At 36.7% G+C, this 17,884-nt stretch overlaps 1 protein-coding gene across 1 annotated transcript in view; it reads left to right on the top strand.

Moving 5' to 3' along the window:
- LOC148945217 (uncharacterized) overlaps positions 1 to 17,884 on the top strand; it is a 221,612-nt gene that overhangs the window by 27,886 nt on the left and 175,842 nt on the right. Inside the window, exon 3 of the mRNA XM_089099108.1 lies at positions 12,530 to 12,583. Coding sequence (XP_088955234.1) covers positions 12,530 to 12,583 — 54 coding nt within the window. The remainder of the gene's footprint in view (positions 1 to 12,529; positions 12,584 to 17,884) is intronic.

Genomic DNA, 17,884 nt, shown 5'->3' with positions numbered 1-17,884 from the left:
CTAAAGTATTCTGTCGCCTATGTCACCCTGAATATTCCTATGCTAAAAAAATCCATCGTTTCAGGATGTGGACAATCGTTGCTTTTGCTGATGCCAGTACCATTGGTACTTCAGTAGGAACCAAGTCTGAGATTCTTACTAAATTAGCTGAGCTTTTTGAGAGAGTTATTCTTTGGTTTGATGTAAATTGCCTTGCCCTAAATATTGCTATGTAATTTCTAATTTTTTCACATGTTTCTCAGGCGTGCCCTGAGTTAATTGATATCCGGCTTTCAAGGGGCTTTCTCAGTAGACCTCAGGATCGATATGTCCGATTTCTCGGTATTCTTCTGGATGAAAACCTCTCATTTAAGCATCATATTGGACTAATTAATATGAAGATCTCAAGGAGTCTTGGAATTTTGAGGAAGCTAAAACACATTTTTCCTGGATCAGTTTTAAAAATTCTGTTCCATTGCTTAGTTCAGTCCTACGTCTCTTATTGCCCTACAATATGGATGTCAACTTTCTCTTCTTTTTTGAAACAACTTTTTAAGTTATATGATAAGGCAAGAAGGGTTATACAGGAAACAAAATTGCTCTACATCAAATCCAACTAGCCCATTACTTGATTTGCAGTCTCTCTACATTCTTTTGTGCGCGTCTTTCACTTTTCATCAAATTCTTGATGATGTTCCCACAGTCCTTCAAACTACTCCTTCTTTCGTAACTGATAGGTCTTCTAATCATCTTTGCAGTTCAAGGAATATTAATATTCTATTTAATCCATCGTTGAGGTCTTACTTCAATCCGTTAACTGCTTTTCATATAGTTCGGAACAGCCTATCTGTGTCAGCTTAATAATGTCACTCGTTAGGCACTTAGAAAAGGAATTAAAAATTTTTTTTAATGCCTTGATTTTTCATGTTTAAATTTATTATTATTTTTTGAATTTTATTATTTTTTCGGAGGGGGGGGAGGAGGGGGTAACTAGCCTGGGTTGGAAACGTTTGTTGTGAGGGGTAATGAGTTTGTCTATTATTTTTTGTGGCTTGGTTTCAATTATATTTTTGGAATTTGGTTTAATTTATAGGATTGTCCTACATCTTTTTTTTTCTTTTTTTTTGTTCGGGGGTGGGGTCTCATAAAAATCGCATTTTGTTTGGGTCTTTTAATTATTGTTTTTTTTCTCTTTTTTTTGTGTGTGTTGAGTCTTTGAAAGGTTGAAATGCATTATGTTGAAATTAACTTTTTTTTTTTTTTTTTTTTTTTTTTTTTTTTTTTTTCTTTTTTTGTTTAGTATTTATGCCTTTTCTGTTTTTCCCCTGTTTTTTTTCCTGGCCATAGAGACTTGCGGGGGGTTCTATATTGAAGTGATTTTGTCGTAAATTTATTGGTAGAATAAATTGATTGATTGATTGATCATAGGGTAGTCCACATTGATTGCTTGGTAGTCCCCTGTTTAGTTTTTGATTTTTTTTTCTCTCTATTCTTTTTTTATGTGGATCTTTGTATTTTATGATTTTTTTTTTCTTGTTAATTTTTTTTTTGTTTATTTATTTTTTTTTCTTGTGTTGAGTCTCTTAAAGGTGTGAATGTATGATGCTGAAAATATTTTTGTTTTTTATGTATTTGCTTCATTTTGTTTCTCCCCTGTTTTGTTTCCTGGCCATAGAGCCTTACGGGGGAGTTTATATTGAAGTGTATTTTGTTAAGTATATTGATTGAATAAATTGATTGATTGAATTGATTGATTGATATTTATTTGTTCTCTGAATGTTTCATCAACTGGATAGTACCGGTAAAACTAGTATAAAACACTGGCACAACAGGATAAACCGGCAAAAAAGACTGGTATTGTATACCATATCACATTTGCAACATAATTTTAAAAATTAGGACTGATTAAAACACAACTAACTGCTAAGGAAAAATAATAAATAGTCTTAGCACAAGGTATTAGAATTAAAAATATGAAAATTTTGGTGGGGGAGAGGAGGCGCAAAAATTTTCCTTTCCTATACACATAATGAACATAAAAATTAAGTATTTTCAAAATCTAAAAAGGAGGGCATTTTTTCAAAGCAAATACAAAAAAGAGAACATTTTCAAATGTTGGGGTAGTGAGTAAAAACCACACCCTGTCGTCTTGATTAGTGCCCCTGTATCAGCGGTTCAAAGATTGAAACACATTCTCCAACTAAATCCAAGTTAGAGAAACCGACTTTTTACGTACCAGGCAAGGGTCCTTTGGCATAACCTAATAATTTAATTTTAGCTATTTTAACTTAACATTGAATTTATTCAGTTGTTTTTAAGTTTGTAATAACAGGCTCATTATGCTCATATCCCAAATGTTCACAATGAAGCTCTCCCCCTGCCGTTAGGGGGTAGGGGTGAGGTTCATAGTTGTACACTGAATGAATGGTTGAGTATACATCAAACTAATACCTCAATCCCACAAATATTGATACTCATGAAAGTATTGGATAAGTAGCCTATCAATTGCAAAGACAAGGTTTTTGCGTTATGGGCCCCAATAGATAAACTTTCATTGTAGAGATAGAGAGAGGTATACAGAGAAAAAAATTGATAGAGGATATTAAAAAGAAATAAACACATAATATTCAAAGCTTTACTCCTTTATAGAGCTTATAAGTTAGTGCAAGGTGTTTCTCAGGAAATGTCCCCCCTTGTTTTGGTTCTGTAGCACATGCGCTAAAGGATAAATTCCTTCAGAATTTTTTTTTCTTTCCAAGACAATTGCTGCCAAGGAAACTTTATCACAATGTTTAGGTTACTACAGCAGGAGGGGGGGTAACACTTGTGTATAGTTCTTTTATAAGACACGGTTCTTTATGTTAAGAAAAGTGATGTAAACATTTAGAGCCAAGACTCTATGTTTCAAATAGAACTTAGAGGAAACGGTCGGCTAGGAAACGAGGTCGTTGTATACGAGAGGAATTATTTGAGAGAAAGTTTCACGAAGTTAAAGTATCTCGTTAATTGTATAAACATAAAGGGACCCGGGTTGGAAAAAGAGGGGCCCTCGTTTAGGGTTCCTTCTTTCTCTTGCTAGTTAATTACATCCCTTAACTGTCTTGAAAATCCTCTTGAACAATTGTTTGATTCGCTAAATTTTTTCGTTATTTTTTACTGGTGACACCAGCTAAACTAGGTTAGTAGAAACCCAGACAATATTTCCGAGAAACTTTCTTATTTCCTAGATTTCCCGCTAGGTGGTGTTGGGGTCGCGAGTCTTTTGGGGCCTGTTCAAGGGGCCCTGTATCACACTTTCAGGACTTCCCCGCTTCTTGGTTTACGCATTAATATCAACGTTTTTAGGGGATGCGTTTTTGAGCGCCTCAAGACATCGTGGAATTCCCGCAACATGATCATTTTTCTTATATATTTAGTAACCTCTAAGGGAGGCTAAGCTTTTGTATCTAAAGGGAGGAACTGACAGACTGCCAGTTCTTGTTTACGGGTTAGGAATGTTCTATTTCTATACCCCACACAGACTCCCAACTGTTGTTTACGAGCTCAAATATTGAATATTCAAAAACACCTCCAATAGACTATCACTTATTGCTTACGACCCCACGGATTGAACATTGTAGTAATAACACGGATTGAATATTGTAGTAAAAGTAGTAATAATGTTCACTTGCACTTTATTTTTCATAAATTCATCTTTATGTTCATTAGTGATATTGTCTACCAATTAGTCCCCGAAGCCGCGCCACGCCGAAATGACGGCGGCGAATGTGTGATTCAGTATCGGCGGCGGCGAGGCGGCGGGCGTGCCGAAATTTTTTTGGCGGCGCGCCGCCGATTTTTAGACCGGCGGCGCGCCGATTTTTCTGATTAAAAATAATAATAAAAATTCCACTTCACCAAGCACGTTCAACCTCGATTTTAGTAAGGATTTTTAAATGGTTGGCTAAAAAATATACAAGAACAATATGACAAAACAGGAATTTGTTGGGCCATGCGGAAAGTGTTTATGTTCACCGTCGATCAGACCAAGTAGAATTCTCATTTTTAGCCACTAGACCCAGGGAAACCTATGTTGTGTTTATGTTTAACATCGCAGTGTTCCTATAAAATCCCGTGTTTAGTCATTTCCTTCTTGTTAATGATTTGGGCTAATGTGTGTATAACTTTCAAAGTTTTAAGTTCAAACATCTCCTGTTCATCAAATACATACGAAAAGGAAGTGAAAAAAAACAAAAACAAATAACAACTTCGAAAAAACACTGTATACAAATCAGATACCATGGCTTAACAACACCAATAATTTTAAATCAGCGGTTACATCACTTCAGTTACAATTGATGTAACAAAAGTGAGTTTGTTCACTCTGCCTGGAGCCATTAATCTTTTTGCAGTCACTATCAGTCCTGTCGCGCTAAAATCCCCTTGAGCTGGGGCACATGTGGCCGGTATAGCCAGAACTTGACGAGCGTTAATTGCCACTCGCGGGATCTGATGCTAGTATTGGACCTATTGGTCCCACAGAATTCCGCAAATGGGCTTCTTCTTTGTATCTGCTCGAATAAGTTGTTTTATATGGGAGAACAAACCAGCACCTTCCCCATAGGACCGCTGCACCCAACACTACAGGAGGAACTAAACTGCACCTTTACCCTCTTTTCTTATCAACACGGAATAACCCTCTGAAATTCTTTTTTGAAAGAAGTGGTCAAGTTATAACGTTTCAAGTCAAAGTTTAAGGCTGCTTCAACTTCAGTGTGCTCTGCTAACTGTGCAAAAAAGAAAAAATGTAATTCATTTCTATAGATATATTTCTAAGCTAGCTCTAGATAATCTATCAAGCGTAAAACTACCGGAAATCAGCATCAATAAATTACTGAAACCCTAAACGAAAAAAATGACAATAAACAACAGAGTCAAATTCACAAAAATCAAAAATTAATATACGCAGTGTTCGAAACCCCTATTCATTCCCAAGGCCAGAACATGATTTGCACTTTACTGAAAAAACATAAATGTTTTTACTTTTATAACTTTAATAAATTAAATAATATTAACATTTTGATTACAAAATATCAGTATATGTATATTAAACTGACAATGCAGATTCATTTGTAGTTTTATCAGTAAAGTGCAAATTATGTTCCGGCTTTGGGAAGGCAAAGGGTTTTTGAGCCTTGCTTATGCGAATTTCTGCTTGTTTTAGTTTTGACTCAGTTATATTGCAATTTTTGTTCGTGTTGGGTTCCATTTATTTATCGATGCTGATTTGTGGACGTTTCACATTTTGTCGATCGTTTGATTTTAATTTTTCTAGTTTTTTGTTTAATGGAGTTCTTCAATTTTATTTGAAAAAACTTATGTTGTGGAAACAGTTTTTTAATTCATTTCTGTTCGTTTTATATTGACATAGTCTTTTCAGGGAAAAAGAAAATCATACTTGAAGTCTTTTCGTTTTTTTAAGAATTTATATTTTGGCCTGCTATTTGTATGCTGGAAAACAATTTTCAGCAAAATTTAAAGAAGAAGCCCTGAAAGTTTGAACATAATGCGCTCAGTCGATCTTTGGACATTACTTAGATGCCTTTTTGGGAATTAACATTAATCCAACGTATTTCGATTTGATCTGAAGGAAAAATAAACTACCAAAACAAAAAGGAACACAATAAGGATAGCTTGGTAGAGGGAATAATTAACGTCTAGTCGCTTTCGGACTTCAAAGAGGGCATCAGCCCTTTCTATTTTCAACCAAATGAGCCCTTTTCGAAGTTCCTAAGACAACTCCTTCGATGGGAAGAACCCTAGTCTAAACAACAACAACAACAACAAAAAAGTGATACATTATACCCACATCGATCTCTACTATAAAAATATCAAGCCTTCCAATCACTTTCGATTATTAAAAAGGGCACTAGGCTTTTCGATTTCCAAACTAATGATCCCTTTTTGAGTTTCTACGGCAACGCTATCTATAAACACCTTATATGCCCCCAGGGCATAAATTACAACCCTTACCCTAAGGGCTGTGAGGGTGGTTGTCATCCTCTAAGATCTAATTTCCAGAACTTTCAACTACATTAAACAAAATGGCTATCTCAAATTTTTTATTGTATGTGTTTTGGGAAATGGTGGGCGTGGAAGGGGTGTTAGTTGCCTTCCAATTATTTTCGAGTATTAAAAGGGCACAAGCCACTCCAATCTCTAATTGAATGAGCCCTTTTCGAAGTTTCTATGACAACTTCTTCGATATGAAGTGCCCTGGTATAAAGGAAAAAATAATAAATAATACATTGTGCCAACATCGTTCTTATATACCTCCAGGGCATAACTACAAAACCCTTGCCCTAAGGGTTGTGGGGGAGTAACCTCCTCAAAAAAAATATTTTCTCTCTGGAAATCAGTTACTCTGAAGAAAATGGCTATCTTAAAATTTTGATTGGATGTGTTCGGGGAAACGATGGGCGTGGAAGGGGTGTTAGCTGCCTTCCAATCACTTTCGACTATTAAAAAGGGCACTAGTTATTCCAATTTCCAATCGAATGAGCCCTTTTTGAAGTTTCTACGACAACTCCTTCAATACGAATTGCCCTGGTATGGAAAAAAAACTTAAAAAAATAAATAATACCTTGTGACAACATTGTTCTATACTTAGACCTTGATTGCGCTGCCTATGACAACATTCTGAATTGCCTAATGCTCTTATACCTACCTCTTTTCATCCGAAAAATCAGAAAGAAAAATGAACAGAATTTTAAAGTGGAAGGTAGAATTTTTGTTTCAAAAAAAATTTCTTCTTCTCCTTCCTATGAACCGATATACATGGCGAGCCCAAGATGACAGCACTTATTTTTAAGAAACAGATTAGCCAGGATGACGGTTGAAGCCCGGAGGTCGATATCGATAACCAAAAAAGAGAGCAAAAAACAAAACAAAAACGGCGGCGTATTAGTGACGCCGCCGCCGATAGAATCAGCGGCGGCGTCAGCACGCTGATGCAAGCTCGGCGGTGCGCCGCCGTCTCTTTTTCGGCGGCGCGCCGCCGAATTTTTGGCGCGGCTTCGGGGTCTACTACCAATGCCCTTTTTATTTTGCCTATGGTTTCACTGTCTATTATCACATTATTTTTACACAGGTAACAGTTTTGGCATATAGACAAGATATGGTTAATGACATTTCTGCATTAGTATGCCTGTCTTCTTTTTCTCTTCTTTACAATGCTAAGACCAGAACGATTATGATAGGATCTATCAATAGATAACGTGTTATCACCATCATTAGCAAGAAGTTTTCCCCCATCATCAACGATTATTTTTATGTTTGCATTTTTTTTTAGCATTAACTTCTCTGGAAATGAAAATCTCCCATATCCACCATTACTAATGTTGAAGGGTTTCGGTAGTCCAAAGAAATTTAGCTCCTCACTGTCATGCCAACGCACGCATACATTTCGAATAAGATCCCAATTAATGCGTGTTTCATAGTTCAAGTATTTCTCCTTGTCAGCATTCAACGCAACGATGATGTTATCGTGTGCACACACTTTTGTTGAATATCTCATTTTCACTTTTTTAAAAATATGATACAGGTGGTTTTTTGGCTTTAAGTATATTTCATGTCATTCTAAGACATGTCAAAAAAAGTTGAAAAAATTTCTATGTTAAAAAAAAAAAAAGTTAAAAAAATAGTTTTAAAAAAACTTCAAAAAAGGTATAAAACCTGGAGGGAGCGGCCAAAAAGTTGGGGTTGGGGGCCTTTGGAGGCTTGGAGAGGGGGGCCCTTGGAGATTGAGGTCCTTGGTGGTTAGGGTCATTGATGGTTGTGGTCCTTATGAGAAATAAATTTAATCTGTATAAGATAGAAAAAGCTTTACTTCGATTCTGAATTTTTCCACAAGCAGAGAAATAGTTCCACTTTAATTCTGTGTTTTCTCAAAGAAGTAAAGAAAAGTTCAAGTTCTCTTCTGAATTTTAGTTAAAAAAAACTTCAAAAAAGTATAAAAAATGGGGGGGGGAGCGGGCAAAAATTAGGGGGTGGGGTTCCCTTGGAGGTTGGGAAGAGGGGGCCCCTTGGAGGTTGAGTTCCTTGATGGTTCAAATCCATAACCATCTCAGTAGTTGATTTCTAAGGATTTCTAAGCATTATTCTGATTTCTATATTAAAATTCTTTTCTGGGCATCTACAACTTCATTAGTTTCAACTTTTTAGCATACTCCGTTGCTAAAGAATATTTTACATTGCCCACATCCTACATTATATACTTGTGTATTATAGCGACCATAACCGAGAAGTGAAAGCTAGGTCAAGTCACAAGATCATTTCTTTGGCAACTATGACTATTAGTTTCAAGTGTTTAGCATACTCCAATGCTAAAGATTATTTTATATTGCCAACACTCCTCAATTGGTACTTCAGTACTTGATTTCTAAGGATTTCTAAGGATTGCTCCGAATTTCTATATTAAAATTATTTTCTGGGCATCTACAACTTTATTAGTTTCAACTTTTTAGCATACTCCATTGCTAAAGAATATTTTACATTGCCCACATCCCTCACTATGTACTTGTGTATTATAGCAACGACAGCCGAGAAGTGAAAGCTAGGTCAAGTCACGAGATCTTTTCTTTGACAACTATGACTTTATTGGTTTCAACTTTTTAGCATACTCCAATGCTAAAGCATATTTTGTATTGCCAACACACCTCAATTGGTACTTGTGTATTATACTGAACACAGCCAAGAGTTAAAACTTGTCCAAGTTTACAAGATCGCCTCTTTTTTGGGCGCCTACGACTTCATTGGTTTCAACTGTTTAGCATATTCCAATGCTAAAGAATATTTTATATTGCCCACACTCCTCAATTGGTACTTGTTTATTATACAGAACACAGCCAAAAAGTGAAAAGCTACTTGAAGTCACAAAATCATCTTGTCACCACTAACCGTTTTCACAGACTGATACACATGACGTTATTCTAACATTTATGTCACATTGCGTAAGACTTACCAACCCCTCACACTTACCTGTAGTTGGTAAAGCAATTTTAACCCAATTACCAAAGCTAGGATATTCAACTTACCGTATATGGTGTGCCGTTAGCATCTATTGAGACAGAAAGATCTCAGATAGGCCCAGAAATGGGTCTAGCTGCAGAAGCCTGTCTGACATATTTTGTGCAGTTAGATTGTAAAGAGGCATCACTACTAACGAGGACAAAGAGGAAGGGAGAAAGAATACAGCCCTGATTTTCGCCGGACATGATACGTAAATATTTAGCATATCCTTCTTGGGTCCGAACACAGCATTCTGTGTTTTCATATAATGCTACAATTAGGGCCACTATTTTATCAGGAATTCCACAGTATCGCAGGATTTTATATATAGTATCGCGAGTCTTGGTCGATGGAGTCGAAGGCTTTCTCGAAGTCCACGAAAATCAGGTACATTTTTTTCTCGCCATTCATTGCACTCCTCAATCATCATCCATAGTGTGTAGATAAGATCCGCGCGAGAACGGGACGGCCGGAAACCATGCTGTTCGTCCCGTAGATATTTATCCAGGACTGTCTGGATGCGCTTAAGAATTATTTTTGCGACGAGTTTACCCGGAATAGATAGGAGACTGATGCCCCTCCTATTGTTACAATTTGTCGCGTCTCCTTTCTTGAAAATTTTGATGGGTGTACTTTTTGTCCAATTGGCGTATACCTGTTCAGACTTCCAGATACTAGCAAAAAGTTTAAGCTACACATTCATACAGGTATTCAGTGATGTTTTTATCATCTCGGCTGTTATTCTGTTAGTTCCGGCTGCTCTGCCATTCTTAAGTGTGCGGGCCGCCTGTCGAACTTCTACATCACAAGGTTCTGTGTTGATTCGGAGGTTCAAAAAGGTGGTTTAAGGGATATCTGGCGGATCCACTGGGCGGGGTCTGTTCAGAATCTTCTCAAAATGTAATGCCCATATTACGGGTATTTCTGCTGGATCTGAGACAATTTTGCCATTTGCATCTTTAACTGGTCCGTTTACGATTCGGCATTTCCCCACAATTTCATTGGCAATCTTATATATGGCTCTGGAGTCACCACGTTTCGCCGCTTCCTCCGCCATGGCAACTTTTTATCCAAAAGGTAGGTTGCGTTTATCCTGCCTTGCACTCCTTTTGACTTGTTTATCTAGGTCTTTGTACATTTGGTTCTTCAGAACTGTGTCACTGTTTTCACCACCTTTTAGGAGCTGCAGCTTTAAGTTACGACGCTCACCAATCAGGTTCCAGGTTGTCTCTGATAACCATTGGTCTTTTGGTCTCTTGGAGTACCCAAGCGTAGCAGCAGCCGCCTGATTGTAAACCTCTTTGATGATGTTGCAGGTTGACTCAGTGTCAACATCTAAGAGAAGGGCTTCAAATTTGTTAGAGAGTGTAACGACGAACTCATTTTGAGCTGCCTTAGTGAAAAGCTTTGAGGAGTCAAAGGTTTGGTTTTCTTTGGACCTGATCTTCGGTGTGACCTTTAGCTTTAACGCTATCCTTGCTATCGATCAGACGCCACGTTAGCCCCTCTCAAAGTTCTCACATCTTGCAGACTGGACTTCCATTTTCTGTTGATCCAAAGGTGGTCAATTTGATTATGCGTTCCCCCGTCAGGGGAGTTCCAAGAATATTTATGGCTTGTTTTATGTGTAAACATGGTGCCCCCAATTGCTAGGTCATTTGTAAGACAAAAGTCCACTAGCAGCCTTCTATTTTCATTTATCTCCCCAAGTCCTTCACTTCCAAGGACCTCTGGGCAATAAGATGTATCATTTCCCACTTTGGCATTGAAGTCACCAGCAAAACAAATTCAATCATGACTGGGAATGTCTTTTTTCACCGCTTGAAGAGTGTTGTAGAAGACTGTTTGACTGTTGTAGGAGACTGTTTTGGAGAGCATTATGGCCACACCCGCTACTTTCTTATTCTCGTGGCCAGTGTGCAGGATAGTATACCCCTTATCCAGGTTTGTTTGGCTGCTCCAGTCCAACGGACCTCAGAGAGCGCTAGTATATCCAGGTCATAATTATGTATTTGTTTCATAACCTGTTCAATTTTCGATAGTTGGGTCATGGTTCTGACAGTCCAAAAACCAAGTTTTATTGGGCAATTTGCTTTCAAAAATCGTTCCCGGGGGTGTTCCAACGTTGTGAACGTCGGGTAATCCGGGGACGGTCCATGGTCATTATTCAATCAATCATTACACAAACAAAGAAACTTTGGCTCTTTTTGGATGTTTCTATAGCATAAATTTTTCCAAGGGCAGGTTGCTAGATCACCGCAAAACCTTCCTCCTTTATCCAGGATTGGGACTGGCTGTAATTACTTACAGGCAAAATTGTAAGTAATTACGCTACATAAAATGACAGGAAAAACAATTAAACTTTGTCTGATGACAGGAAAAAAGCGTGAAACTTTTTTAATGAGACTTTTGGCAGTGACCTAAAAATCGATAACAGGAACATCTATAGTAACAGGAACATCTATAACAGGAAATTCTATAGTACTCATGGGCTTCTGTGGTGGTGTTTTGGGTTAAAAGGGCAGGGGAACGGAAATGATTGAACTCGAATCACTTTCATCCCTCCTAAAGAGCACTATTCCCATTCCCATCAAATCAGCCGTAATTGCGACCATCTCTTCAGTATAAATTACCCAGAAAAATAATAATTGGAAGACACGTCGCTATTTACTAAGTTAGTGCTTCTAGGTTGACTCTGATTGATTGCTGGTAACCTTAATTCAAATCTGTTCAGAAGCACTGATTTTAGGGATGAACTTTTTTTGCTCTGCTGCGACAATATAACATACAATTGTTGATACAGCTTGCTGGCATTATCTTTAACCCTCTTAATTCAAAATCACCATTAGGCTCCACCGTTCCTCCTTTCAGCAGGAGTAATCCTACTGTTGTGTATGAAATTACGCATTAAAGCTATTGCTTTAGAAATCATTGGCTTATCTTTAAGTCCTATGCAAATAATTAAGTAATCCTTAGGTTATTACTACCGTTGTTAGGGTCGGTAGCGGTTAATGACTAATTATATCCGAGTAAGTCTATTGTCGCACTTATAGACGAATATTCCATCAGTGATAAAACTAACATTTGAATGTCGAGCAAAATTGAAACTTACTTACTTCAGTCGTGTGTAATTTATCATCATTCTGATATCAACAATTCTGATTTTATCATCAGGCGTGACTATAGTCTGGCCCTTGAAATAGCGTGAAGAGAATCTTACCTTGATTCAGGCTGAAAAGAAATAATTTGTTGCAAAAGGTGGCTGAACTGGATACCACTGCAATAACGCCAATAACTATATATTTGCTTTTGAAGCTGTAATTATTGTTATTCAACTCAGTTTTTAGTCCCCATTGCACTATAGAAAAAATTTTTACTGTTCTTTATCAAATAGAAAAAAAAAAAAAAAATCTGAGGCAACTGTATTTGTGACTTGACAATGGCTCGATTTCGAAAATTGAGTGACCCTCTTGATATCTATTATTATTATTATTTTTTTTAGTTCTCAAGTGCTTACGGTTGGCTTCCAATGAAGTGACTCTGTCTCTAGTCCGTGGTAAGTACATCTGTTCATGCATTAGCTGTTTTTAGGATTAATTTCAGAAAAAAACTTTTTCGAAAAATAAGTTTTTCAAAAAAACTTATATTTAAGTAACATGATTATTCATTTTAATTTCTTTTCATTTCCAGTTTGAACTATTATATGACTTCATTTCTGTTCATTTTAGGTTCAATAAAGCTCTTTACTTATTTTTGAAAAACTTCTTTTTACCAAATCCTTTTTAAGATTAATTTCTGTTCGTTTGTTATTAGGCAGAGTATCGTCATTGGCTAAGTACAGGAATATTTGTAAAGATCTTTTTCTGTTTTTCTGCTTAAGAACTAAAATATTGGATTATAATTAAAATTTCCTAAAAATTCGAATATTCAGTCAAAACATTCGATCAACCATAGATTTGTGCAATAGATTTGTAAATATTAGTCACGGGTGGATAGGGAGGGGAATTTTAATTATATGAATTTACAATCTACGTAAGTTTTGACCTTATCTAGGGCTTAAGCCATCCTGTAGACGCCCTTGAATATACACGTATTTTAATAAACCATTTTATTACAAGAATCTATTCATGGTCTATTGTGTTGTAACTGTTTGATTGTTTATATAAATGCACGTCTAGATCAATTACAAAAATAGTTCTATTTGGTTGTATAAAAAAAAAGAAAAAATGGAAGTCAGAAATCAAAGGTTATCTGAAGTTTTCGGCCTTAACGTGAGACTGACAGAACTTGTCAACAAGCGTTAGGCAAGAGGGTTGCACAACTTTTGACCGGTACTTACCTAAATTTTTAGCCATTTTCGATGCCCAGTTGCTCCGTGATAATCGTTGGAGTAAGTTGATGCGAGAGTTTTCAGAAAATTGATGATATCTAATATCGAGCTGTCATCAAATATTTATTTGTGAAAGGCAATCCGCTTACGCAAATCAAAGATGAGTTACGTGCTGTGTACAGGTACTCTGTACCCTATTTACCACCGTCAAAATTTAGGCTGTCAAATTCAAACGTGGCCGTACCAGCTTGGTTGACAATGAAGGTCTAAGAACTGCAATCACTGACGGTGATGCAAGTGAAGTTCATCAAATGGCTTAAGACAACCGTCAAGCTAAAGTTGGAGAGATGCCAGAGGCTGTCGAAAGTATGTTTGTGTATTCTCTTCCCTTGGAAGAACGTGTTTGTGATAACGTGGTTATTTGCTATATAAAGCTACAGGAGATGATTTCCTTGTTCATTGACCGACCCAGGAGCCACTCCAACAGTAACGCCACGCTATGCGCCAACTGGATCTGAGACAGTGGCATTAAAGTTACCCAGAAGTGTGGTAAAGTTGTGGGACGATATCTGTTACAGTAGCGCTGACAGCTGAGAATAGAACTCGTCTTTGTTAGACTCATTGGTATCATTAGTCGGGGCGTAACATACTACTATACTCCAATTTCCGTGCTTGTGTTGAAGCTATGATGTAATTATCTTGTCAGAGACTTTTTGTGATGATATAAGGCATTGCTTTGCATGCGTGGGTTAAGACCCACGCCGTTCCGGCGGACTAAATTATTTCCAGACAATAAGTAGTATCCATCTCCTATGGATTCGGAGTTGTAGCCGGGAACATGTGTCTTGATGATGCGGGTTATTGAAATATGGTTACTCTTCAACACCCATGCCAGCAGGGCTTCGCTTCAGGGAAGTTTAGCGTCAAGACATTCTAGGTGGCGATTCTCAGGCCACCTTTGTCAGTTTGTTTGAGCCTCAGAGCTCGGTCCATGAACAGGCAAGGGTTGATAATCAAAAGGGGGTAAAACATCCGAAACAGTGTCTGATATTTCCATGGCAGCCATTTTTAGATGGATAGTAGCCGGCCTTACTGGTCCTAGGCCTGGGGATGTGGGATCTACTACCGTCAGCTCAACTCACCCTGACAAGGCTGAGGCAGCCCTTTGACCTGTGCTTAGTTTGTATTGGTCATTTCGTAACCAGCGTGACCCGGAGGCTTGATTTGAGCGACCAGTGTAATGCCCAAGTGAGAACTCTCCAGACGAACACCATTACCTGTAAGTTTTTGCCAATCAGGGAAAACAAAATTTGTTGGCCCAGTTACAGATGTCAAGCGTCAATACAATTAAAATTCAATATGCTCGGTCTTCATTAATTTCTACCCAGCCCTGTCAGCACAACCTTTGAGTTTTAAGCGTCGAGTCAATACAGCAAGCTATTTTCCATTATTTTGTCCTGTTTGAGGTCCGCTTGTCCCAGTCTACTTGCTCCGTAAATTTAAGCCAATCAGGGAACAAAATTTGTTGGGTCAGTTTTAGGTCTCACGTATCAATACCACCAAAGTTCAAAATGTATTGTCTTCATTGAGGTCAACCTGGTCCTGTCTATATAACCTGTAAGTTTCATGTCTATCAGAGACGAAACAAATTTAAGGCTGATTTTCAGGTTCTAGAATCGAGTAAGCAAAATTAGTTTTAATCTGTGTCTTGATAAATTGTTTGCTTCTTAAAAATTAAGTTCAAACTGATTAATGACAACCAGTTTTCTGGTTATTTCTGGGCCTTCTAACACCCTCCCCTGTCCCAACATAAACGTGTAGCCCTACCAGCAATCCTTGTTTTGTGCATTAATAAAAAAAAAAAAAATCCTAAAAAGAAGTTTTTCAAAGAAACGTAACCCATATGAAACTTAAATCAAGCAGAAATAAGCCCTTTAATAATGCAAACTAAAATCGACTATCAATTACTATCAAAGAATAAATGAAACACAAAACAAACAGAAACTGATATAGACGATTAAATAAATCTTAAAACCAGTTAAAATTAAATTGAATATTCAAATCAGCTTTAAACGAACCAAAATTACTACAAACAGAAACATGACTAATGCCCCCTTCCCCCTCTTCAACCATGAAAGTTCTAAAGCCTATTGCGTTATTTGTGTCTTATATAAAAACTGCATGTATTATGTGCTTTCATTTTTCAAAACATCGACGAAAAATGAAAAAACCAATCACTATAATAATCAAGACTAGAAAGAACTAATGAAAATAGACAGAACATTTAATATATAATAATATTAATTCCTGGAAATCTCAGTAATTCAAAATTTGTATTTCACTGTATTTTTATTTTATTTTTCAAATTTATAAATATAACTAAAAACCTGTTTATAATGTACTTTGTTTTCAGTAAAGCGAAATACAAATGACGCAACAGACTTAAGAACTTTTGTAGTCAGGGGGTTGGGTCACTAGCCACTTTTGACAACTGGGATACACATAATATCTTTTGATCGAGTTCATCATTTCCCTCAACATAATCTGAAAGTTTCAACTTAATATCATTAACGGTTCCTTAGATATTGCATACATACCATTTTGACAATCAGGATTTATATGGTGTCTTTTGATTTAATACAACATCCCAATCGACATTTCCTGAAAGTTTCATCTTTAAGTTCAACAACCAACTCAATATTTTCTGAACGTTTCAACTTGATACCCTTTCCTAACTGTTCTTAACCTAACTGTCCCTAACTGTTATAACTTGTTTAGCTTCCCTAACAGTGCATTGAGACCCCAATTGCCCAAGGGCTTATGAGTATGAGTTTCAAGCCAATAAAAAGGCATTTTTATGTCCTATTTTTGAGGGCCCATGCCCTTAAACTAAAATTGTCTTTTTAAGTTAGAATCCCCTTGGTTCAGGGATTTAAATTTTAATTTTCGAGCCGATCAGAAAAAAGTCTTTTTGCCCTGTTTTGGCCGTTTGCTTTGTCTCATTTTTGAGGAGCCTATTACTTTTCTGTTTTTCCTTCTGTATTGGGGTTTCCTTGGCCGAAGGAATACAGGATAAAAGTTTTGTACCATTACAAAAAATAGCACATTTTTGGTGAGCTAGTGCTTTGAACAATGTTTTTTTTTTTTTTTTTTTTTTTTGTAGATTAAATTCGTCTTGTCCCTAACACTTATTGGTTGCAAGTTTGAGCCTGATCAGGAACAAAAAGTTGTTGGCCCATTTCTAAGCACCCAATACCTACCCTATCTCCCCAAAAAATGTGTAATCTTCTTGATCCAGAACATGATCCCTTAAAGTTTCGAGCCAACCGCACACCCATTATCGAACATGTCCTTTTTTTCCACCTTTTAACGTATGTGTTAATATTTGACAATTTGCATTACTTACAGCCCTTTTTTCAGGGGCTGTGGGGGCTATGTCCTTCCCGATTGCATGTTCATGGAGCCACTTTTAGGTCTTCTTTAATTCTATGCTTAATATGGAAGTTCATAACCCTAATGGGACTGTTTTAAGGACTATCCATACATGTAGGAAGCCATAAATTACTGTTACACAGGTAATCATAACAGAACCTTTTCGAATAAGGAGATTCTCCGAAACCGTTCTTCAGTGCATCTGTTTTATCGTTGATTCAAGTAACTTATAGCAAGCTTGTTTTATGGAGTAATGTAATCACGAGTCAAACAGAACTTTAAAGTTTTCCCCCATGAAACGTAGTTGCTCTTGGTCTTCCGCAGCCGTTGCTGTGTCATTTCACAGGTTTTCTAAATGAACCAATCAAATTCAGGAGCACTAGAAAAAGAAAATGCCATGAAGATTTTTTTTTCGTCTACCGAAAAGAAAATATTTTGAAATTTATAAGATTTGCATCCGATTTCTGCAGTATGTCACTACGTGACACCAAGGACATTGCAACACCCCATTTGGAAAGCACTGCGAGCCCCACTTTCCTTTTTTCCTGTTTTCTCTTGTCATGTTTGCTCTTACTGCATTAAGAATCGATTTTAAAATCTGCCATTTCGATTTGACCTGTTTTACTCGGGCAAATAACCTGAAAGGACAGTAATTTACGGAGAAACTCACTTAGCTCTCCCTTGTACTTTTTTTTCAGTCCCTCAGAGTAAATATCTTTAAACATAAAGAGGAGCTATTAAAAAAACCAATAAGATTATGGATTCACGTATATTTGATTTAGCATTAAGAAATTGATGTAAAATTAACAAAAATCATAGATTTTTTAATGTAAAAATTAACACAATTTTTGGCTCAAGAGTATTTTACTGTTTAGGCTACTGATGCATATTTTTTTACTGAATCGAAATTGCAATCAATATTTGTGACAAATATATATCCACAATTTTGCCTATTAATGTTTTAGTTTCTTGTGAGAACTTGGAGTATTTTGACTTTTTTTTCAATAAACATACCTGAAAGTTGAACTGCTTTGTTAAGATTTAGCACAACATTTTATGGTAAACTGAAAAATGTTTTTATATTTTTTCTGCTCT

The sequence above is a fragment of the Artemia sp. Qi Xiang Cuo genome, chromosome 13, assembly GCF_049724085.1.
Source record: "Artemia sp. Qi Xiang Cuo chromosome 13, ASM4972408v1, whole genome shotgun sequence".
NCBI classification, from domain to species: Eukaryota; Metazoa; Arthropoda; class Branchiopoda; order Anostraca; family Artemiidae; genus Artemia; species Artemia sp. Qi Xiang Cuo.
Note: the sequence above shows the minus strand (reverse complement) of the source record. Positions and strands in the feature narration are given on the sequence as shown.